Below are 25633 nucleotides of genomic sequence, written 5' to 3'. Positions count from 1 at the left end.
AAATTGTACATTCTTGATAATATCTTAGCATTGGGTTCTAACAATTCTGTTTCTAATTTTGATTTTTCCACCTGGAAACCAATTTTTTTATCCAGGTTATAAACCTCTCTTATTTGAAAGTAGTGTAACCAGTCTCGCACCTTCTCTTTAAGCTTCTCATAACTCTGCAATTTCAATTTGTCACCTTCCTGTTCTAAAATTTCCCAGTATTTTGGCCATTTGGCCTCCATGTTAAGTTTTTTCAAAGCTTTCGCTTCCATAGGTGATAGCCACCTTGGGGTTTTACTCTCCAAAAAGTCTTTGTATCTTATCCAGACATTAAACAATGCTTTTCTGACAATATGGTTTTTAAATGCCTTATGTGCTTTTACCTTGCCATACCACAGATATGCGTGCCACCCGAATACATTGTCATAACCTTCAAGATCTAGGACATCTGTGTTTTCAAGAAGCAGCCATTCCTTCAACCAGCAAAAAGCTGCTGATTCATAATAGAGTTTAAGATCTGGCAGGGCAAACCCCCCTCTATCTTTAGCATCAGTGAGTATCTTAAATTTTATTCTGGGCTTTTTGCCCTGCCAGACAAATCTAGATATGTCTCTTTGCCACTTCTTGAAACAATCCATCTTGTCAATAATTTGCAATGATTGAAATAGGAACAACATTCTCAGCAATACATTCATCTTAATAACAGCAATTCGACCCAGCAAGGAAAGCTTCAAATTCGACCAAATTTCTAAATCTTTTTTCACTTCTGACCAACATTTCTCATAGTTATCTTAAATAAATTCACATTCTTAGAAGTCATGTTCACTCCCAGGTATTTTACCTTCTTTACTAATATTAAGTCTGTCTCTTTCTGAAACCTCTCTCTCTCTATGGGCGTCAAATTTTTCTCCAAAACCTTGGTTTTTAACTTATTCAATTTAAAACCTGCCACTTGACCAAATTCCTGGATTACTTCTAAAGCCCTCTTGGTACTGGATGCTGGCTCCTTAAGTAACCGAGTTTCAACCCTAGATGGCAGAATCAACCTAGCCTGTAGAATTCCCTTTAAAACCGTTTACAGGTGGTGAAAGAGCATATAGTAACTAACAGCACCATCCTAAGCATAATCCAAAATGGACAGATTTGCCCATTTCTACTCATGTATGCAGCACTCCCCCTCTTTGCTGGCCTTGACGTGGACTCCACTGAGGCAGAAGCCCAGCTTCCATCCATGTGGGTGGTAAGCTATCACTGACAGCCCTCCATCATCCTTGTCATTATGTGATTGAAAAACAAAATGCAATGTAATGTTTCACCCTGAAGAAACAAAAGGAGACACACATTCTGTTCAAACTTGTCAGCAGGCAGAACTTGATAGCAACCCATTCCTTCATAGATCCAGCAATTAAACTGGAGATAATTTATTCCACTTGAACAAATCCCCGTGAGACAATTTTACAGTCATATCTTGGTCCTCGAATGCCTTGGTACTCGTATATTTTGACTCCTGAACGTCGCAAACCTGGAAGTACGTGTTCTGGTTTGCGAACATTTTTCAGAAGCCGAACAGCCAATGCGGCTTCCGCTTGAGTGCAGGAATCTCCTGCAGCCAATCGGAAGCCGCGCCTTGGTTTCAGGAGTCGAACAGACTACCGGAACAGATTAAGTTCAAGAACCAAGGTACCACTGTAATTAAGTTATTCAGTAAATGGGGGGGGACAGCAGAGGTTGATGCATGTAAGTCCAAGTGCTATAGCATACAACTAGATAAGAGTTCTGTGCTGAGGAAAGTTCTGAATTGCAGCATTCAAGTTGTCGCTGTTATTTATTACAATCTTTTACCTGCCATTCACCCTGAGTTCCAAGGTTGTGTTACAACAATTAAAACTCAATATTAATGTTAAGATGCAATATTACACAATGATGATGATGATTTATACCCCACCCATCTGGCTGTGTTTCCCCAGAAAAACAACTTTACATTATAAAAATAAGGTGGGTTCTAAAAATATACGCATCTCACGTGTCAAAAACCAGGGTAAAGAGGTGGGAGGGAGTTCTGCAACTTAGGGGCCGCTACAAATAATGTATTTCCTGGGCTGCCACCACTCCAAGCTTCTGAGGGCAGTGGAACAACCCATTTTTGTGGTTAGTAAACCCAGTTTTGTACTTTGTATACACCAGGTGGCAGCTTGCCTTCTTCAATATTCATCGAGTAAATTATTTGCTCCTTCTTGCTACTCCTGCTATTTTCAAAAGGACTATTTCCAGAAAGAAATAGAAAATTGTGAAGAATATTTTATGTGTGGGCTAGTACAGGACACCTGTGGTGACCTCATTACGGCCAGCTTGATCAGTTTTTTAGTTTCTTATCTGATCCATAGGAGCAGGTCAGGTCATCCGTAACATCAACAGCTTTTCCATCAACAGGAAATGAACAAGTTTAAAACCACAGTGGCTATGAGTTGTTTAGGGACATAAATGATTAGAACTGGTGATGTAGCTCTAATTGCACATCAGGCTGCTAGGTGGCCTCCATAGAGATGAGTTCTGGAGATCTTCCAGAGAAGAACACCTGCTTACTCAGGGGGTGGTTAGCAGAGACAAAAGCAGAGTTAAGTTTCAGGAATGGTGTTGGCCTGATGTGGGCAAAAAGAAAACCCCTCTGGGTCTGTTTGCAGCAACAAGCAAGGGAAGGGGAATTCCCTGGTGGGCAGTGATATAAGCTAAAGGAAAATAGTTGCATTTTGCAAGCAGTTTGGCAAGCAGGCGGGGGGGGGGGTAAAGCTACCAATGGGTGCAACCAACTTGGGATCCAACATGACAGCCAATAGGAAAGCAGGAGATTGGCTGCTGCACCTATGAGAGAAGCAAGAGATCCTCTTGGAGTGTGTAATGCTGGGAACCTATCCACCGTTGGCTCAGGTTGTACATGCATGAAAATAAACCATCTATCATAAAGACACCACAGTTTCTATTGTGCCTTGTTGTCCATCAAGGGAACACAGGCTCTGATAAGTGTGCCTGCAACCTTTGGAATCTTGTAGCGCTCACAGAAATTCGGGTGGCATGTAACAGTTCATCCTTTTTCAAATAATACACTCACAGAACATAGATGTGACCAAATAGTTTATTCAGCTAACCCCTTGCCGTCTCTGAAACACACAGGAGAACTGCAAGAAATCGGTCCCGGATACTTGTGCACAAGCAATGAAGGAGGAACAATGAATATTTGCTAGGCTGGTGGTAACTCATTTATCAACCAGTGGCATCACAGATTGGAGAATCTCAACTGAGCAAGCCAAGAAAAAATGTGAGGATGGCGGGTAATGATTAAAGGAGGAGATTGCAGTAGTTGACCAGCCCCCCTAATTGTTTATGTGGCTGCAACGGGGAACAGCACAGAGTTTGTAGGGGCGAGGACGGACTGTCAGCCCTATTATAGGATTCTTATGGACTCCTCTCACTCCTTTTGGCAGCTGGAACCTGAATGCTCTCAGCAGGGTGGTGAAAAAGATGAAGAGCTCAATCTTTGCAAGTTGCTCCCCTGGACACACCCGAGCACCTGCAGGAAAATGAAAAAAGAGGAAAGCAGGAACAGAATTATCTGCTATTCCACCTATACTCCAGAGTATTTACCCAGGGCACCAATTTGCTTTGACTCTGAGAAAAGAATCTGGGTCTCTGGGCCTCATTCCCCCTATGAAAGCGTCCTGCAGCAACTCCTCTTTCTACGATTCCCGAGTCCCCCATGCCTCCCTTTCAATTTTGGGGTGTGGGGATGTCACTGAGAAAGTGGGCTTTATTCCAGGGGCTGCCAAGACCTGGCTCAGCATGAGATCAGGACTGGTTACTTATTTTATTTCAGTAATGTATTTATTTAAATATCCCTTTTAAATATTGTTATGGGTTTGCAGGAGGCCAGATCTCCCCTAATTCCTGAGTCTAGTAAAAGTTGCTTTTGTTGCTTCCTCAAACTAAAGACCTCTAAGCAGCTTACAAAAGACAATCTAAAGTGTTCGTTAAAAATACCAGTAAAAGCAAACACGGAAAACAAGGTTCATAATGAAGGCAATATAAAGAATCAAAAGAATTGTACTTACTAAAATTACATGTTAAAACTGTATACTGAAAGCTTTATCATTAGCTAGTAAGTACTAATAGTAGTATTTAATAATTACCATTGTTTTTACGAATGATACTAGTTATTACTACTAATAATACTTATTATAACTATTTTTATTGGGTTGTATCCAATGCTAGTCCTTAGTGTGTTTCTGTTCTGCCATGATGCACCAATGAAAATGGTAGGAGAGAACTGTATGTTGGAATAGCACCCCAAATTTTGCGGCTCTATTTTCCGTGCTAACAGATCTGAGAACAGGTTGCTTTCTGGAAACAAATTGAAACGAGCGCTAAACTTCCACTAGATTCCACTACATCTCCAGAAGTGGCATTTATGTTGTGTGGAAGATCACACAGAATGTGAAAATCATCTGGTAAGAAAACATCAAGAAAATGGAATAAAGTGCTGTCTGAATGCGACAGCTGGGGCTTCTTGCACATAGAATCATAGAATCATAGAGTTGGAAGAGACCACAAGGGCCATCGAGTCCAACCCCCTGCCAAGCAGGAAACATACCTGCACCAAATGGCAGAAATGCTTCTCTGTCCACAAACTGCCCGTCCTTGTCCAAAAAATGATTTGGGTTGAACTTTTCAGGTGTTGCCCATTCCTTAGGATCAAGAAGAACAGAGCGGAGATCCGGAGCAATCACGGCCCCCTGCAGGGAAAAAAAGACTTGTCTCAGGATGCATCTAAACACAACATTGCACTTTTGCCCTTCGGTTCCCCCATTTTCCACCCGCATCTCTCAGTGAGGTCCACCTCCGAGGGCCTTCTGGCAGTTCCCTCCTGCAAGAAGTGAGGTTACAGGGAACCAGGCAGAGGGCATTTTTGATGGTGACACCCGCCCTATGGAACATCCTCCCATCAGATGTCAAGGAAATAAACAACTATCTGACTTTTAGAAGACATCTGAAGTCAACCCTGTTTAGGAAAGTTTTTAATGTTAGATGTTTTATTCTGCAAAGATGTTTTATTCTGTTTTAATCTTTACATACAAGCTTCATTCTTCTGGAACTGAAGAATTGCATTTTCTTTCTTTAATAAATGATGAATTTTCAGATTTGCACTTTCATGAATTTAAAAGTCTTGAGTGCTGATGGAAGGTGGCAAATTGTGAAGAAGCTCCGCAGAAGCGATCCTGTGCATTTCTGGGGCACTCCCACCAATGTGCCTGTGCAGATCCAGTCTCCCCTGTCATCTCATCCCTCTTCCTCCCAGGAAGCAGGAGCAACTCTGCTGCTGGGAGGCCAGGTGTGCAGCTGCACCTCTGCTAACCAACCGCTCCTGCTGCGGATTACAACTTCCAACAGCCCCTGCCAACATGGATCAATGATGGGGGTCACGGATAATGTGAGTTGTGGTCCACCACATCTGGAGGACACAGCGCAAGAAGTCCCTGCATGAACTCCCCTCCTTTTTTTGGAAATGGAAGGGGCTACAGTTACTTTCTTCAGAATTTGCACTACAAGGGAATCTCCCTTCCCCCTGGGCTATAGAAATGCAGCTGTTACAATCGTCTGTACCTTTGGAATGTGAAAACCGTGCAAGTTCACGTCCTTCACGGTTTGCCTTGGAACCCCAAATAACAAAATATATCTTGAACGCTGGATCTCGTGAATCACAGCATTGGTGTAGGGCAGCTTCTTCCGATCTTGATAGCGGATTGAGTGAGACGAACCGAAAACATCTTCCATCTCCTGGTAGACTTTCTCTGAGGAAAATGGTGGAGAATTAAGCTTTGTTTCGGATAAGCATCTCAAGTTAAACAATCCGAGCAATCATTAAGGGGTATTTGTTCCACAGGAAAGTATTCTACCTAGACCTGCTGGGGCGGAAAACCTGAATAATAATTTTCAGAAGAGTAGCAAGATCTGCCATGATCTTCCAGAGCTCTGGAGCATGGTGCTGTCAGTATGCTGGTGACACACTGCTCTGTATCTCCATTCCATCTGAATCAAGAGAGGCTTTGAAGGTGTTTGCCCAGAAGTAGTAATGGGCTGGATGGGGGCCAATCTGAGAGGAATTCAGGTCCAAGATCAAGAGGTCAAAATGGCCTCTTGCTGCCATTGCACAGTTCCCTCTCACCTTGAATATCTGGATGTGTCGCCATGAGGATCAGTGCCCATTGCAGAGAGGTAGCAGTTGTCTCTGTTCCAGCAATAAAGAGGTCAAAAATACACTGAGCTAGGTTGTCCTCATTGTAGGTAGAGTAGGGGTCATCCTTGTTCTGTTGTAAGCAATAGCGGAGGTTAGATTCAGTTCACAGTGACTCAAAGGCCCCAGCCAGCTAAACTAAGACCAGCAGATCTTACACCAGTATAAGACCTGGAAAATGGGCCTTCCATATAATATGCAAGTATTAATAAAAATTGCAGGGCGTGAAGTGCCTCTTTAAATGAGGGGGTGCCTTTCCTGAGATTATACCTGCTGTGACACAGATGTGCTAAATCAGAAACGTATACTTTTTGCTTCAAAACTATTGTTTTTTGCATTTACATACGTAAATTTTATTGATTAAGCAACATAAGTGCATACAGTTAATCAACTAAGACTTACCTCCATCAGTTTCCAGATGACCTGCTCCTTGAGCATTCATCCTGATTTGTTTGTGAGGAGGTTAGATGCTGTTGCATCCAAGGAATTGTTACCCCGCACTTCCAAATGCAATTCCCTGTCACTTTCCGTATCTTAGGGGGGGAGTAGATCATTGTTCAAAACCTCCAACAATCCTCTATAATCGTGCACCCTAAATTTGCTTGTTTGCGATTGAATCCCATCCAAAAAAACCAACAATGACAGTCTGGAAGGAAAACCCCATTCTTATTGTGAGAATCTAGTCCAACCCCCTGCTATGCAGGAATCTCAACGAGATCATGCATGGCAGGTGGCCTTTCAGCCTCTGCACATAGGTAAGCTATGGCACTCCCTCCCATGAGAGAGAGCAATTGCTACTAACCTAGATGGCTTTAAAAGAGCACTATGAACAGCTGCTAAGGGACACGGGTGGCGCTGTGGGTTAAACCACAGAGCCTAGGACTTGCTGATCAGAAGGTCAGCGGTTCAAATCCCCGCGACGGGGTGAGCTCCCGTTGCTCGGTCCCTGCTCCTGCCATCTAGCAGTTCAAAAGCACGTCAAAGTGCAAGTAGATAAATAGGTACCGCTCCAGCGGGAAGGTAAACGGCGTTTCCGTGCGCTGCTCTGGTTTGCCAGAAGCAGCTTAGTCATGCTGGCCACATGACCTGGAAGCTGTATGCCGGCTCCCTCGGCCAATAAACGAGATGAGCGCTGCAACTCCAGAGTCGGTCATGACTGGACCTAACGGTCGGGGTCCCTTTACCTTTTTATGAATAGCTGCTAGCCAGGATGTCTATGCTGTGCCTCCATGGTTGGAGGCAGCAACACTTCTGAATCCCAGTTGCTGGAAATCGCGGGAGGGGAGAGTTTCTCTTGTGCTTGAATCCTGCTTGCTAGTTTCCCACAGGCATCCTGTTGGCCACTGTGAAAGCAGGATGTTGGACTAGAGAAGCCATTGGCCTGATCCAGCAGCTCTTATTATGTTCCTATACCAGGCTTCCTCAACCTCGGCCCTCCAGGTGTTTTTGGCCTACAACTCCCATGATCCCTAGCTAGCAGGAATTGTAGGTCAGGGATGATGATGATGATGATGATGATGATGATTTATACCCCGCCCTCCCCAGCAAGAGCCGAGCTCAGGGCGGATAACACCAGTAGAATTACACTAAAATCATAATGGGTGAAAAAAACAATTTAAAATACAGGTTAAAATGCAATTTAAAATGCAGCCTCATTTTAAAAGGACCCCATAGATCAAAACCGTAACAGGAGGGAAACATAAGGGTCAGACTGAGTCCAAACCAAAGGCCAGGCGGAACAGCTCTGTCTTGCAGGCCCTGTGGAAAGATGTCAAGTCCCGCAGGGCCCTAGTCTCTTGTGACAGAACAATCCACCAAGTCAGGGCCAGTACTGAAAGGGTTGGTGCCTCTGGTAATGGCGGAATTCCTCTGATCGGGAGGAATTTGCCCCGTGGAAATCTGGGTCTGGCCGCCACGACGAAGGCGGAGACCCGCAAAAATCACAGGCGGGAGAAGCCTGTGAGCGTGGGATTCGGCGGGCACCCTTTGCGCCTCCCCTACTCGCGGGAAAACCCAGTTTCAGGGGTCTGGAGAGACGTGGGGTGAGCGACGCGGTGCTTCGAATCGTCTGCTTCTTCCATGGTGCGAAGCCGCATAGCTGTTGCCGGAGAGCGCCGACTTTTTCCTGTGGACAATTCGACTTCAAAGTAATTACCTGTGAGTAGAGCTGAAGCAGGAGAACTGGATTCTTAAACGTTTAATTTGGTATCGTAACGGGGAGGTTCAACACAGGAAGTCCACCTTCCCCTTTTGTAAACAGACTGAAGCAATGAGGCTGCAAGCTGAAGTCTTGGAAAGCCTATTGTAAAAGACTAAATTTCCACCGGTAAAGAACATTAAATCCCCCCTTGGAGGCAGGAGAAGGGGGGGGAATTGTGGACTGAGTATGCCTGCAGGAGAGAGCGGAGACAGCTAAAATACCGCCGCTCGGACCCTGGAAACGGGCTGCTAGCAGGACTGACGGCTTTTGGAATTTGCATTGACAGTGCTTAGAACATTCATTGACAGCTAGTAAAATAAGAGAAATACATTGTTTCTACTGTCTCTGGCTGTTTTTAAAAAGGAGTAAAAGTAACTGAAAAAGTAACTGAAAACTGAAACTAACTTTGGACTGTTTGAACTGTGTTTAAAAGAGGACATTACTGACTAATAATAGAAGCTGTTTCCCCCTAGTGGAAGCCTTTGAAACTGGTTGCTTTACAAGAGCTGGGCTAGGGGAATTTCCAGCTGCAAGATAAAAAACTGTGAGACTCTGGGACTGACCTTGAATCTTTTAAGTGTTATGGCAAATGGAAAGGAAAAAACAGACCAGTCAACTGCTGAAAAAACATTAAGGTCTGGGAGGACTTGGCAGCAACCCAGGAGAGGCTCAACATCAGCCCTCCCTGCCTCTTCTGCTGCTGCTTCTGCACCAGTACATTCAAAACCAAGAGGAATGTCAACAGAAGAGGCCTTAGCGGTTACATTAAATAAGATAAACGATTCACTGGAACAGCTTAACAAGAAAGCAGATGCGACCAATGCAAAAGTGGATGCTGCAACTACTAAAATTGATTTAAATACAGAAAGTATAAATAATCTGGGACAAAAGGTGAATACTAATACAGAAACCATCTAGAAATTGCTACAGGAATCTATTTTGATACGGCAGACTGCGGAGGAAGCTAGGGAGAAAGCCGTTGCTGCTGAATGTAAAGTAACACAACTGGAGAGAGAGTCCCAGCCGTACAGAGGCAACTTGATGATCACAAACTGACGCTTGCATGATTGAACTTAAAGAAAAACAGACGAATCTGAGGATCAGAGCCCTACCTGAATTGGAGAAGGAAAGCTTGATAGACTTTCTCACACAGGAATTTGCTGACTTTTGGGACTTGGACTTGGGCCAAGGAGAGTTTAGAATTGTGAGGGCCTTCAGACTTGGAAGAGGAGGGGAAAAAGAAGAATAGAATAAGAGACTGCTTGATCACTCTTCGAACTAAAGAAGAGAGAGATAGAATATTGGGTTGGCACTACAAGAAGAACCTAGAAGTACAACTGTCAAGAGCGGAAATTTTTAAAGACGTCCCGAAATATCTTTTGGATCTCAGGCCTAACTACGGAGATATTGTTGCCCTGCTGAGAAGGAATAAAATCATTTTCAGGTGGGAGTTTCCCCAAGGTCTATCCTTCAGTTTCAAAGGAAGGGGGGGGGGATAAGATCAGTAGAAGATAAAGTAAAGTTTTTGTATAAATACGAAGAAGATCTGCAGAAGGGACTTGGAAAAGAGCCAAGAGCATCGGATAGAAGATCACCAGATAGAGGACTAGAGCAAAGAGCATCAGATAGAAGATCACCAAACAGGGGAATATTGGATATATCAGCATTATCCTTTGGATTGGATCTCCCATTGAACGTGTCACCACCACCACCAACAGAAGAAGAGCAAGCATTGGGTCAGTTGGAGGAATATCAGTGTAATTACATAATGGCGCTGCAGGTTTTGAGCTGGAATGTGAATGGATTAAATTCCCCAGAAAAAAGGCGGAGAGTCTTTCATTTATTGAAAAAAGAACATTTGGACTTGATTTGTTTGCAAGAAACACATGTGATAAGGCTACATAGGAAGATATTGAGTAATAAAAGACTGGGCCAAGAATTTATTTCATCAGATAAAGTTAAAAAAATAGGAGTGGTCCTTTATGCAAAGGAGAGCCTATCACCGAAATTCATATTCAAAGATGACCAAGGAAGATTTGTTGCAATTGAAATTCAATCACAAGGAGAGAACTTCTTGATTGTAGGTATTTATGCACCAAATGAAGGAAAATTGGAGTTTTTTAAGAAGCTACACGAGACTCTGATGGATTACATGGACTATAATATGATCTTGATGGGTGATATGAATGGAGTGATGCCTACAAATATGGACAAGGCACAGAGACAGGTAGTCACCAAAGATGGTAGACTACCAAAAACTTTTTTGACATGACTGAAAATATGGACTTAGTTGACATTTGGAGAATGAAGAACCCTCTGGGAAGAGAGGGAACTTTCTTCTCTGAGGCTAAAGTGGCATGGACAAGAATTGACCAAATTTGGGTAACCAGGGGATTGGCTCCGAAGATCAGCAAAGTGGAGATTTGCCCCAAAACTTGTTCTGACCATAATGCTATGAAGATGGAAATGAAATTGACGCCAATTGGTTCCTTTAGATGGAGAATGAATGATACTTTGTTCAGGAATGAAGAGGCGACTAAGAAGGCTCAAAAAAGAGACTATTTTGAGATAAATATGAATACTACAGTGGAAAAAAAGAGTAATTTGGGACGCAAGCAAAGCAGTTATGAGAGGATTCTTGATACAACAGAATGCAATTAAGAAGAGAACTCAGAATGAAAAAAAGGATAAAATCCTGGGGAAAATAAAGGAAGGAGAGAAGAAACTGAGAGCAAAACCAAAGTCACAGGAGATCCCGAAAGAGATAAAGTTATACCAAGTACAATATATGAAGTTGACGAATCAGGAAATAGAATGGAAGATCAAACAGATGAGGCAAAAGTCATTTGAATCGGCAAATAAGTGTGGAAAATTGTTGGCCTGGCAAATGAAAAAAAGACAAAAACTCAACACTATTACGAATTTGGAAGTGGAAGGAAAGAATATACAGAACCCAGTGGAGATTAGGAAGTGTTTTCAGAGGTATTTCAAACAACTTTATACACAGGAGAAGCAGAAAGAAATGGACATTGATCAATTTTTGAAAATAAATGGACTACACAAAATCTCTCAGGAAAAACAGCTAATGTTGAATTACAAAAAAACAGATCAAGAGGTGGAAGGGGCCATCCAGAACATGCAATTAGGTAAATCTCCAGGACCAGATGGTTTGACTTCAAGATATTACAGATCTTTGAAAGTATGGTTAATACAACCATTGAAGGAAGTCTGTAATGAAATATTGGAAGGGAGAAAGGCACCAGAGTCATGGAAGGAAGCTTACATTACACTTATACCGAAAACAGAGACTGAAAAGACACAGCTCAAGAATTACCGCCCCATATCGCTGCTTGATGTGGATTACAAAATTTTTGCAGATATTTTGGCTAAAAGATTAAAAAAAGGTGTTAGCAGAAGAAATTCATAAAGACCAAGCGGGCTTTCTCTCGGGCAGACATTTGTCTGACAACACGAGGAACATAATTAATATTTTAGAAAAACTACAAGTGAATATCAATACTAAGGCAGTCTTGATATTTGTGGATGCAGAGAAAGCCTTTGACAACATCTCTTGGAGTTTTATGAAGAAGAATCTACAGGGGATGGGGGTAGGTCGAGGTTTTGAAAATGGTATAGGTGCAATTTATTCAGAACAAAAGGCAAAATTAATTGTGAACAATGTAGTGACAGAAGAGTTTAAGATTGAGAAAGGGACACAACAAGGTCGCCCAATTTCTCCATTGCTCTTTATATCGGTCCTTGAGGTTTTGTTAAATATGATTAAAAAGGACCAAGAGGTTAAAGGTATACAAGTGGGAGCTAAACAGTACAAACTGAAAGCATTTGCTGATGACTTAGTATTGACTTTATAGGAGCCAGAATCTAGTACTAAAAGGGTAGTGGAACTGATTCAAGAATTTGGACAGGTAGCAGGTTTTAAGTTGAACAAGATGAAAACTAAGGTTTTAGAGAAAAATTTAACTGTGAATGAGAGAGAGAAGTTTCAGGAGGAGACAGGATTAACATTGGTTAAGAAAGTGAAATATTTAGGGGTTAACATGACTGCCAAAAATGTGAATTTATTTAAGGATAATTATGAAAAATGTTGGATTGAGGTGAAAAAGGATTTAGAAATATGGACAAATCTGAAGTTATTGTTAGGCCGAATTGCTGTGATAAAAATGAATGTGTTGCCAAGGATGTTGTTTTTATTTCAAACATTGCAAATTTTGGATAAAATGGATTGTTTCAAGAAGTGGCAGAAAGATATTTCCAGATTTGTTTGGCAGGGCAAGAAGCTTCGAATAAAATTTAAGATATTAACTGACGCCAAAGAAAGAGGTGAATTTGCCCTGCCAGACCTTAAACTTTATTATGAATCAGCTGCTTTTTGCTGGCTGAGAGAATGGCTGCTTCTTGAAAACACTGACGTGTTGGATCTAGAAGGCTTCAATAATGCATTTGGCTGGCATGCATATCTGTGTTACGATAAGGTAAAAGTACATAAAGCGTTTAAAAATCATATTGTTAGAAAAACATTGTTTAATGTTTGGATAAGATATAAGGATTTATTAGAAAAGAAAACCCCAAGATGGTTGTCACCAATGGAAGCGAAGGCACAGAAAAAACTCAATATGGAGGCCAAATGGCCGAAATATTGGGAAATTCTGGAACAAGATGGAGACAGAGTAAAATTGCAGAGCTTTGAAAAATTGAATAACAAAGTCTGAGATTGGCTCCATTATTACCAAATAATGGACGCATACAATTTGGACAAAAAAGTTGGTTTCCAGGTGGAAAAATCAAAATTGGAAACAGAATTGTTAGATACAAAAATCAAGAATTTGTCAAGAATGTATAACTTGCTGTTGAAATGGAACACTCAGGATGAAATGGTGAAATCAGCTATGATTAAATGGGCACAAGATGTTGGACATAACATAATGATGGCTGACTGGGAACAGTTATGGACCACAGGTATGAAATTTACGGCATGTAATGCCCTAAGAGAAAATTTAATGAAAATGATTTACAGGTGGTACATGACACCAGTCAAGCTTGTAAAAATTTACAATTTGCCCGATAATAAATGTTGGAAATGTAAAGAGACTGAAGGTACATTCTTTCACCTTTGGTGGACATGCCCAAGGATTAAGACATTCTGGGAGATGATTTATAACAAAATGAAAAAGGTATTTAAATATACCTTCCTGAAGAAACCAGAGGCCTTTCTCCTGGGCATGGTCGGCCAATTGGTGCCAAAGAAGGATAGAACTTTTTTTATGTATGCAACAACAGCAGCAAGAATACTCATCGCAAAGTATTGGAAGACACAAGATTTACCCACCCGGGAAGAATGGCAGATGAAGTTGATGGACTATATGGAACTGGCGGAAATGACTGGCAGAATCCGAGACCAGGGAGAAGAGTCGGTGGAAGAAGACTGGAAAAAGTTTAAAGACTATTTACAGAAATACTGTAAAATTAATGAATGTTAGAAAAATGTTGGAATGAAGTTATATGGCTTCAGTAGAAATGTTATAAGGAATTAAGTATAAATAGATTATTAGACCATTAAAGGAAAAAATAAGGTTAGAATATGTTAAGATAATTATAGGATAGAAAACAGAGGAAGATGGAAAGGAATTGCTGAAACAATTAACAGAAGTGGAATACAAAAAGGGAGGTGTGAGGAGGTCGCTGAAATAAGTAAATGAAAGAAAAGATATTGAAATTGTTTGATGTGTTTTAAAATGTTTTTGTTTTGTGTTGTTAGTTCAATGTGTTAGTGTTATGTAGTGTTTTTGTATTGTATTGTATGGTTCTTTTTTTGTAGTGTTTGGTTTGGTGGAAAAGTAATAAATATTATTTAAAAAAAAAACACCAGTAGAATTACAGTAAAATCATAATGGGGGGGGGGAAACAATTTAAAATACAGATTAAAATGCAATTTAAAATGCAGCCTTAAAAGGATCCCATAGATCAAAACCGTAAGGGGAGGGAAACATAAGGGTCAGACTGAGTCCAAACCAAAGGCCAGGTGGAACAGCTCTGTCTTGCAGGCCCTGCGGAAAGATGTCAAGTCCCGCAGGGCCCTAGTCTCTTGTGACAGAGCATTCCACCAAGTCAGGGCCAGTACTGAAAGGCCCTGGCCCTAGTTGAGACCAACCTAACCACCTTGCGACTTGGGACCTCCAAAATGTTCTCATTTGTGGACCTTAAGGTCCTCCACGGGGCACACCAGGAGAGGCGGTCCCATAGGTATGTGGGTCCTCGGCCACTTAAGGCTTTAAAGGTCAAAACCAGCTCCTTAAACCTGACCCTGTACTCCACCGGGAGTCAGTGCAGTTGGTAAAGCACCGGGTGAAAGTGACCCCGCCGCAAGGACCCCGTAAGGAGCCTCCCCTCGGCATTCTGCTCCCGTTAGAGTTTCAGGGTCAGCTTCAGAGGAAGCCCCATGTAGAGCGAGTTACAATAATCAAGCCTGGAGGTGACCATCACATGGATCACTGTGGCCAGATCAGGACGAGAAAGGTAAGGTAAGGTAAGGATGATGGGAATTGTAGTCTCAAAACATCTGGAGGGCCGAGGTTGAGGAAGCCTGTCCTAGACTGTCAAGGATATGAAAAGATCTACTTTCCCCAACCATTTCACTGCACGGCGGCTGACTAATAAGGGCAGGGGGGATTCCCAGCGGTCCCGCAGATGTTATTGTTCGATCGTAACAGAGAATGCAACGATTCATTGAAGAAGCATTCGCCCACAAAGCAGTTCCTTACCCTCTCCATATGAGATAGATAGAAATCAATGAAGTCTATTGGCTCGTGCACAGTCTGGTCTTCCTTGTGCTTTGCTATCTCGTTCTTCGCAAATGAAAAGACCACCTCCATGGAGGACAATGCAGTTTTGTGAGGCCCCGGGAGAAAATTCATGACAGACGGGAGAATTTCATAGAGCTACAAGGAAAGAAAAGGCAAATCCTATCAGCAACACAACCCACAAGTCAACTCCAACCTCATGCTTTGGCTTGTTCTTGAGGGCTAGAAATTTCACCCTGAGTGTCTGAAAGGTGAGATGGAGGAGAAATTCAGTATTCTTCAGATTTATAAGTGAACTTTCTGGCCTGAACTTTCTGGAACAATACAGGAACAGGAACAGAGCCACACTTTGAAATCTGCACTCCTCTGATCTTTATAGTGCAGCTCTCCAGGCAAGCAATGTGTAAAAATGCATATGCTAGGGTAAAGGGCACATAAGAAGTGTATATATTAGTGAAAACAGTGTAAAATTTGCTTTGCAAAGATGTATTGGAGCATAAAGAAGAACCTGCTGTATCTGGGATGGTTCATATGGTACAGCATGACATGCTTAATCTCAGGGTCATGGGATTCAAGCCTCACATTGGGCAAAAGATTCCTGCATTTCAGGGGGTTGGACTAGGTGATCCCCATGATCCCTTCCAACTCTACAGTTCTATGATTCCATGATCAGGTCGCATCTAGTCCAGCATCCTGTTCTCACAGTGGCCAACTAATTTGAGCACAAGAGCTCCTGTGGTTTCTAGCAACTGGTCTTCAGAAGTATTTGATGCCTCTGACCATGTCTGTGTGGTGAGGCTTCCTTATCAACATGTGCCACTTCCTTCCAAAATGTCCCTTCGTGGAATCTATTTTATTATGGCATTTGCAAGAGTGTACTGAACCTTTATTTGTTTTATTCTGACTGCAATAATGTGCTCCACACAGTTTTCGTTCTTTGCTCCCATTTTGTTTTTCTTGTTTGCAGGTTGCTGATTTGAAAACTCAATAAACATATCTTTTTGAGAGAGAGAGAGAGAGAGAGAGAGAGAGAGAGAGAGAGAGAGAGAGAGAGGGAGGGAGGGAGGGAATACCACGGGTAGGCAAACTAAGGTCAGGGGGCTGGATCCAGCCCAATTGCCTTCTAAATCTGGCACACGGACGATCCAGGAATCAAGGTGTTTATACATGAGTAGAATGTGTGCTTTTATTTAAAATATATCTCTGGGTTATTTGTGGGGCCTGCCTGGTGTTTTTACATGAGGAGAATGTGTCATTTTATTTAAAATGCATCTCTGGGTTATTTGTGGTGCATAGGAATTCATTCATTTTCCCCAAAAAATATAGTCTGGCCCGCCACAAGGTCTGACGGACAGTGGACTGGCCCCCTGCTGAAAAAGTTTGCTGACCCCTGGTGTATACTGACATATCCCTTGCAGCAGGGGTAACCCGTGTGGTGTTGCCCAGATGATTTGGACTACAGCTCCCATCATTCGTGATCATTGGCCATGCTGCCTGGGGCCGATGGGAGTGGTAGTCCACAGCATCTGGAGTTGACATTGCTGGCTATCCCAGTTTGAACTGATGTCTACTGTAGGCAACTGCAGTTCACGGGCCTCCCATCTCATGCTCTCCTCCACTCGCCCACCACCAAGCCTAAGCTTCAACCTACTCACGCCATGAAAGAAGCTGCCTCCAAACTGTAAGCTAATCCGAATGGCTTCCATCAGCCTCAGGAATTCTTTATCTTCAACAGAAAATCGGTATCCAAAGGACACGGCACATATCACGTTGCAGATTGAATTGATGATGTGTAAGGACGGGTCAAATGGCTGCCCTGCAGATGAAATCTTAATGAGATCCAATGCTCATACACACACACACATATATATATATACATACATATACACACACATACATACACACACACATACACAAACACACTTATTATTCTTTTGCTATGCAAAAGGAGAAATTGTGATTGGTTAACAGCTTTTCAAAATCAGTCTTTCTTGCTCCTTATCTCCATTGTTATTCCAATATATGTTCTTGTTTGTTTGTTTGTTTGTTTGTTTGTTTGTTTCCAAATTGGAATCAATTAGGCATCCATTTTACAGAAGATTGGGACAGAAGAATGAGGCGATAACTGGGCTTAGTGAGTTGGTAGTGTCTGTGGCACAGAGAAGTCCAGAATCAGAGGCGGAAGCTGAAGCAGGAGGGTGGGAAGAAAGAGGCCAAGAGACAGAGATGAGTCAGGCTGGTGAAGAGTCACTGGTGTCTGCCCCTTCCCCCTGCTCTCCCAGAACCAGAAGAGGCATGAAAAGGGCAGAGGAGAGATTGGCTGCATGTAGGCATAGTCTCCGATTGCTTGGGGGGGGAACCCTGGAGAGGAGGGGACTTAGGCAGCAGTGGGAACACAGGGACCTTCAGTCTCAGGAACTGCTCCATGCAGACAAGATCTGTCGGGGATGGGTAGCTGTGCTCATTAAACCTGACACTCCGTCAAGTCCATGCAGATCATGTTTTTGCTAATAAAGAGCTAACTCTAAATTGCACTGTGTGATTTACTGCCAGTTCACTCCACACACACACACACACACACACACACACAGTGCATTTCTTGCTTTCTCAACAATTTGCTCTTCAGGATCAAGGAACTCTCCTTAATGGTGAGTGATGGAGCATGGCCAGGTTGCAGCAGCAGGGAGAATCTGCAGAATCTGGGAATGAGAGCACCAAGCTCAAGTACAAGCGCCTTTCTGCTCATACAAGTCACTCCTGGATCCAGCCAAAAGTTCATTGTATGCATCACTCTAATTAGTTGCTGTCAACTGCAAATTATTGCCAGAGCCTGAGAATATATTGTATAGTGACTTCCTTTCATTATAAACTAAATTAACACTCAATTAAACATTTTGAATTTACTGTGCTAATTGCAGCCTTCCCTGGCCATTGTCATTATAAACCATTAAGAAAGTTCCTTAGTTTAAGAAACAGTTTAACACACTTTGCCTATTTAATAAAATCAGGGTGAGACAATTGCACAATTCACAGACAATGTAATGATCTCAAACAACAGCAAGTCCTGTCACCTCTGCAATCCATCATCTCCCATGATTATTATTTTTTTACACCAGCAGGATGCAAACTAGGCACTGACTCTTTGCACTGCGGCTGCTAAATATTTGTATTCCCAAGCAATCCCTACCCAGTTTACAGGATGCCAGTGGGCTCTTCTCTCTCAGGTTCCAAAACTGAACTACTCTTCTGCTGTGAGTCCCAGGAAGTTGCCCCAACCCGCAGATTGTCTCAGGCAGAGGTGGATAACAAACCAACCTGAGTTAGCCTCATTTTCTTCTATCACATACCCTTTGCACGTGCAAAGATCTCCACAAGCTCAATGGCCTCCTCTTCTATTTGGTGCTCCATGCCTTTCTTCCCCAGACCCAGCTTCCGCATAGTAACCACGCTGAACCGTCTCTGCTGCTTCCAGGTGTGACCATTTGAAAGTACAATACCTAAAACCATCACAGACCAGTGAGAAATTATTGCTTACAAAATTCGTATAAAAGCTACTACATCTGCAGCCTAGAAACAGGATTGGAGCCAAAATGAGGCCAACAGCAGGGAGGTATCAGCATGCCCAGTGGGGTCCTAAGGTTTGCAGAATACCTGGGGCCATCAAGAATCAGAGAAATTTAGCGCATGCGAAAACTACTGTTAAAAGAATTATTTACATTAGTTTTACTGGTTACAATGCTAGTACTTCTAGCTTCTTCTTTTTTTACACTGCAGTACCAGTTCCATTATGGAACTGCGGCTCTTTAATCGATATGCACAGACTGGGAGTAAGTCACTGCCCCAACACTTTGCAGGTACAAACAACACTGAAAGAAGAGCTTCTTTGTGGCTACTCCAAAAGCATCAGGAGCGCAAACCATCATTGAATGCACAAAGAAAGGCTGTTTAGAGGGCCCCATGCTGCTCTCTTTCCCATCAGTGCATGTCCTGTTACTTCCTGTTGAAATCCTGTAACTTTCCATTCCACAAATGTTCCGGGCGGAGGGTTGTCCAGCTTTCATTGGATAATGCAGTAACACTGAGAAAGCAGAACAACTAATAAAGCGGTGTGGATTGTCCAGTATAAATCCACCACTATTCTTGCATCAGTGACATGTTGCAGAAGAAGACGCCCATGGGGAAATGGTACGTCCCATATGGAAGGGTCCTTTGTTGCCTTCACTGGAGAAAAGGCTAGTGAAACCTCCTACTCAAACCAAGAACTTACCCCTATTTTTCGCTGCACTTTTAAGGAACGGAGTTTCAGGGCGGTCAGCAAAATCATCCGAATGGTCGATTAGGCTTTCCTTGACTGCTTTGTAGCCGGACAGTATGACTGCAGGTATAGGCCCAATCCATACAGTGCAAATGTTCCCATATTGCTTTGCCAACTGCCATTCAGATAAAAAAGGAGAGAAGAGATTAGTTATATTCAGGTTATTTTGGAAGCTTCAAGTACTGGCTCCTAGGGGCATTTTGATTTGAATCATCCCTCAGGAAACGTTGGAGCCGTAAGGTGTGTGAGAGAGATGAATGCTGCGGCCCAGGAAATGTGGGAGTCATAAAGCCATGGCAGAGGCTTGTAAGTGCCGCCTGGTGCCTCGCTGACCTCGGTGACCGGCATGTCTGTGCCTTGCAGTGTATTGAGTGTATTGACCTGCAGTAATTACCTTATATGGTGGTGGGTGTTGTAAAGCCATGATTGGGCGATGTAACGTGAGACATTGGCAGACAGCCATGCAGGCAGTTAGACAAAGGATGATAAAATTACCGGAGAGGGGAGAAGTTCAAATGAGCTGCCCTCCACCCTGAAAATATTGCTGTCTCTCTGTGTCTTTTTTCTATGCTGTGCACAACTTTTTGATGGCTGGTTTCCGTCAAGGGAAGTCTTAGAACTTATAATGTAAGGCCACCCAGCTGGATGTTACTGGGAATGGACAGAACATGATCTACTATGCTGGCTGCAGGTTGTGTTACTTTTGAATCTTTTGTGGTTTCAGTTTTGCAGTGTAAGCCGTCTGGGCTGGGCAAGTGTCACTCGCAGTTCAGGGCTCTAGCCAGTCAGCCAGGACCACTATCACGGTGCTTCATAACATTCCACTTCCTAACTGGTTGTCCACCTCCTCCCACCAGCAGGCTGTGTCCCAAAAAAACTTCTCAGCCCTCAATGTGACATTTTGGGGTGTGTCCTCCACACAGCCTAATGCATTTTCTAAAGGGTTTTTTGTGCACTTCTGCAAACCCTAGGATTTTCTTGAGCCGCAGAACCACTGTCCGGTTCATGGGTGGTGCCATTTTTGGATATATAAGAAACCATACTTGGGGGGGGGGGTGCTGCAGTGTTAGCTGAAACTTTTGAAATAATAATAATAATAATAATAATAATAATAATAATAATAATAATAATAATAATAATTTATTGTTTATTATTTATACCCCGCCCATCTGGCTGAGTTTCCCCAGCCACTCTGGGCAGCTTCCAACGGAATATTAAAAACAATACAGCATCAGGACTTCCGGGTTAGCGCCATCGATTAATGGCGGATTCCCTCCGAGCTCCGGAGGGAATCGGCTCTGCAGGATCGGGTCTTGCCGCTGCGGCAACGCGGGGACCCTTAAAAATCACAGGCGCGGAAGCCTGTGAGTGTGGTGACTCGGCGGGCACCATTTGCGCCCCCCCCCCAATCTGCGAAGGAGCCTTTTTTTAAAGGCTTCGGAACGGGGACAGGGTGCAGCGCGGTTCGGAGAGTACTGCTTCTTCTGCGGAGTGAAGCCGCAAGCCATTGTCGGAGAGCGCTGACTTTTTCCTTTGAACAATTGGACCCTAAAGCAACAACCCGTGAGTAGTACAGAAATTGGAACTTTAAAGGAAAAAATTGCTGAATTAGGAACGAGCGGGGAAGGGTTAAAAAGGAAGTCTGCCCCCCCCCTTTGTAAATAACTTAAAGCAAAGGACCTGCTAGCTAAGGTCGAGACAATTTTTTCTTTCTTTTTTGTAAAAGACTTTAACTTCACGCTTTGACATTACAAGAATTCTTACTGGAGGATAATAGATTAATTTTGGGAGCTGAAGTTTCACACACACACACCCGGACCCGGGAGCGTCCCGTGAGAGAGCCTGTTGATGAAATACTGAAGAGTTTGACAGCTGTCAAGTTAGCTGTCAAGACGGAAAAAGAGAACCCTGCTTTTGTTGCTTCTGCTGGTTATATTTGTTACAATTTGTTGAAAATAAGGAAGGGCTGGTACAAAATAACTTGATTTTTGGACTTGAGCTGAAAGGAATATTAAGGAACTAAAAAACCCCTAGAGGGGTTTAGTGACATTACAGGAATGGCTGGAGGAGGGAAAATCCAGGCTGAATTGGACAGAGTATTTGTTCTCTTGGGAAAGTTACAAGGCCAAATCGATGTTTTGGCTACAAATGTTACAACTCTGGACTTAACAGTAAATAACATTGTTGAATCTGATAAGGATTTGAAACAGGAAGCCTATTCAATTGGACAAATAGAGAAACTTGGAGAAGGAGACATATGTTGCCCCTGAAGAAAAGGAAGGAGGAGCTGTAATTTTGCAGATGTTAAAGGAGAGTTGTACTTTGAGGCCTGACATGATGGCAATAAAGGAAAATAAAAATCTGATGTGGAAAGTCTGGCCTGAATTGGAGAGTGGAGAACTGAGAGATCTCCTTATGTGGAGATCTGAAGACTGAAGGATTATAAATTTGATTAAGGTGGAAGTTGGAGCTCTGGGGACATTTGGACTTGAAAGGAGTATGAAACAAGATTTGGAGTACCCCATAGGCTTTATTTTTAAATATGGAGGTCTGGCTGGAAGAAACATGGATCCTGTTGGGCCGGGGCCTCTTCGAGATTTGGGGTTTAACATTAAGGACAATCAAAAAGACCGGCAGAGAGGAATTGAGAAAGAATTAAGAGTCTCGGATATGATATCTCCAGGCTAAACAGTATATTGAGACTGATGGACATTTGTTGGGGACTGAAACTGGGGAAAGGGTGGGTGGAACCTGGGAATCCAAAGGGTATATAATTATAATTTGTTCTGTTTTTATTTGGTTCTGCTATTTGTATGGAAATTGGGAAAGTCGTGGAAGGGAAATTTTGGTCGACTTTAGGAAAAATATTTAAGAATGAATAATGAGGTATAAGTATTGATGTTGAAGTTTGGATAAGTCAAAACTGGTTTTTAAAATGGTCTAAATTAAATGAAAATAAGGTTTGCAAAATAAATTGAGGAAATGGAAGAAAGAAGAAAAGTAAAATAACAACATGTTAGAATAAATTATTAAGTTAAAGTGGAGAAATAAGTTAAGGACTTGCTGAGCTGATAATTTAAATTGGAATACAAGAAGAGGAGGTGTGAGGAGGTCTGAGAAACAAGTTAAAAGAAAATAAGTAACTGAAATTTTATGTGGTTTTAATTGTTTTTAAGTTTTGGATTTCTGTATTTTTGTTATTTTTTGTCTATTTTTCTTTTTTTGTGGTTTTTGAAAATGCTAATAAATGTTCATTAAAAAATAAAAATAAAAACAATACAGCATCAGACATTAAAAACTTCCCTAAACAGGGCCACCTTCAGTTGTCTTCTGAAAAGTAAAATAGTTGTTTACTGCCTTGACATCTGGTGGGAGGGGGTTCCACAGGGTGGGTGCCACTACCTAGAAGGCCCTCTGCCTGGTTCCCTGAAACCTCACTTCTCACAGTGAGGGAACCGCCAGAACGCCCTCGGCGCTGGACCTCAGTGTCCAGGCTGGATGATGGGGATGGAGACGCTCCTTCAGGGATACAGGGCTGTTTAGGGCTTTAAAGCTCAGCACCAACACTTTGAAATGCGCTCGGAAACGTACTGGGAGCCAATGAAGATCTTTCAGGACCGGTGTTATATGGCCACTGCCAGTCACCAGTCTAGCTGCAGTCTCACGTAAAGCACATTGTGGTTGTCACTCCTTGAGGACAGAACACTATAGATCTCTGCCTTGAGACAGTAGCTTTCTAAGAAGGTGACATATCAAATTAAGATGATAAAATGTATTTCTGCCGTTAGCACATGGCCTTAAATAACTTTTTTGTACCTGCTCAGACAGGCTTCCCTTCAACCACAAGAATCTCACCTACTCCCAAAGAGTCAGGTCTCTCTCTCAAAGGCAAGAGGTTAGTATTTGTTCCACTGAGGTCTCTTTATTTGTTTCCACTTCCATCGATGGGTAGAATATCACAAACTTTTATATGAGATAATGAATATGGCCATTCACCCAGTTATTTCACAATCGGTTAATTTTTATAAAAAAAGAAAGATAATTTTTGTTGGCAATGTGACCAAGCAGAAGAGAATTCTTGACTAATTGGCTGGAATTACTGGAAAAAACCCTGAAAAACTAATTGGATTGGGAACTGCGTAACTAAATTTCTAATAGGATACACACTAACCTTTAATACGATCAGTAGTTTTGTTGGAGAGATGACCAAAAATATATTGTTTCTAGGATTTCTTCTGCACATAAATTCTTAAAAGACCCATAGATCAAGCGTTCCCAGATATGGTCCATGGCCACCAAGAGTCCACAAGCTGCATTAATATGCTCCACAGCAGGTCTGTGGATTTGAATATTCATTTTGATTTCTTATTGTATTTGTATTCCTTCTTTTATTTCTTACACTGTGCATTTTATTGCATTACAATTTTAATCTTATGGAATTACATTAAAATTCAATATTTAAGAAATAAAAGAAGCAACAACAAGAAAAACAATTTAAACAATGCAGCACCTAACACAGCACATTGCAATTGCCACAGCAAGCAGAAAAATCTGCCAAGACGCTCAAGCCGTAGATTTCACAGGTGAATCATTATCCACAGTTCTCAAATAAAGTAAATAATTTGCAATGCCTTTTCGCTCTTCCGGTTTTTAGCTGAAGAAGTATTTTGAAAGAAGTACCTTCATTAACGTATCCAGGGAGAGCATGACCCCAAACCGCCACATGCCTCCGACGATGGGAAGTCGAAGGGGTCCAGGGGGGTAGTGCTTGCGGGACCAGGGCAGTTTCATCAAGCGCAGAATCTTACGCGGAACCAGAGTAATCAGAGATTCCGATGCTCGCCCCATGGTCCGGTCTTCCTTTATTCCAGGCAGAGCCCGGTGAGAGAAATCCCCTTTTTCTGAGGGCATTTTGCGTTCATCAGAGACATCGCCACCTCTCTCATTTTCCTGGCTGGCACCTATTTATGTACTCCACTTTTGAAAGACAAAGTGGACTCATCTGACTCTCTAACTAACTAGCATTTATTATAATTATCTATTTATAGCACACCCTCATGACTGTAACTTTTATCAAGATGGCTAATTGTTTTATCCCCATTATATTATAGTCTGGGTTTCCATTGCAGTGAATCAAATGTTTCTGTCCTGTGACAGCCTTTGGGTCTTGGTTTTGTTTTCTAGTGATTCTTGCTAGCCTCCTTTCCTCTACTTTTCTGTTACGGATTCTGTTACGTCAATAGTTATTTTTATAGTATTTGTTCATTTTATACGAATTTTGTTTTTGCGCCTCTTCTTATAAACAGAAAACTGAGATATCAGGGTTGTATTTAACTAACTTAAGTGGGTTGAGCTGCTTGTCCCATATTAAACTAGGTCTTGCATTTTTTGTTATTATTATTGTTGTTCTTTCTGCTACATTTATTAGATTAACTTCAATATAAAGAACCAAAACAATTCCTGGGATTTTTCTCCTCCTGTCTACTTCCCTGTCTCCAATAGTTCTATAGCTCAGGCAAGTTTATCCCAGCATAAACATGCTGTCACAAAGATGAGCAAATTATCCATTTCATTTTCTCATTTTTCCATTCTTCAGTTCAGTCCCCCAAATTTCTGCCTCTGTTCTTTCTTGAAAAAAATTAAATCCTCATGAAAATTCACCAGCACTTTCCTGCAAATTTCTCCCAATATACCACACCTTTGAAATTTTTGCCTAATATGCATATTTTTTGCATGCAATTTTGCACACGCTGTTAGTTAGTTAGCTACTTTGACTAACATATGCATGCTTATGCATGCTTCGCCCTAGCATATGCATCTTTCGGAAACATTCTCATCCCTTATCGCAACATATATATCGTTTTACATGTATCCAGTTTTGCCATTTGATTAACCAAGGAAAGGGACCTGTGAATTTCCTGTTTTGGAAGTGCCTCGGATCACATGCAGCATTTGCTAATTTTGGAATTGCTGGTATATATCCAAACACTTTACTCAGCCACTGAGCTACGACTCAAGTATTTGCCTGA

At 42.2% G+C, this 25633-nt stretch overlaps 1 protein-coding gene across 1 annotated transcript; it reads right to left on the bottom strand.

Annotated features, from left to right (window-relative positions):
* Window positions 1–3100: 3100 nt before the first annotated feature.
* Window positions 3101–24822, bottom strand: LOC309369801 (cytochrome P450 2J2-like). The gene is made up of 9 exons (XM_081911125.1): window positions 24285–24822; window positions 19557–19719; window positions 18637–18786; window positions 16945–17105; window positions 15251–15427; window positions 6203–6344; window positions 5641–5828; window positions 4631–4772; window positions 3101–3553 (listed from the first exon to the last, which is right to left on the bottom strand). The coding sequence occupies exons 1-9, from the start codon at window positions 24513–24515 to the stop codon at window positions 3357–3359; spliced, it is 1551 nt and encodes a 516-aa protein (XP_081767251.1). The 5' UTR covers window positions 24516–24822; the 3' UTR covers window positions 3101–3356.
* Between the last annotated feature and the right edge of the window lie 811 nt (window positions 24823–25633).

The sequence above is a fragment of the Podarcis melisellensis genome, assembly GCF_964234715.1.
Source record: "Podarcis melisellensis genome assembly, chromosome: 5".
Classification (NCBI taxonomy): Eukaryota; Metazoa; Chordata; class Lepidosauria; order Squamata; family Lacertidae; genus Podarcis; species Podarcis melisellensis.
The sequence above is the reverse complement of the archived record's forward strand: the minus strand, read 5'-3'. Positions and strand labels throughout refer to the sequence as shown.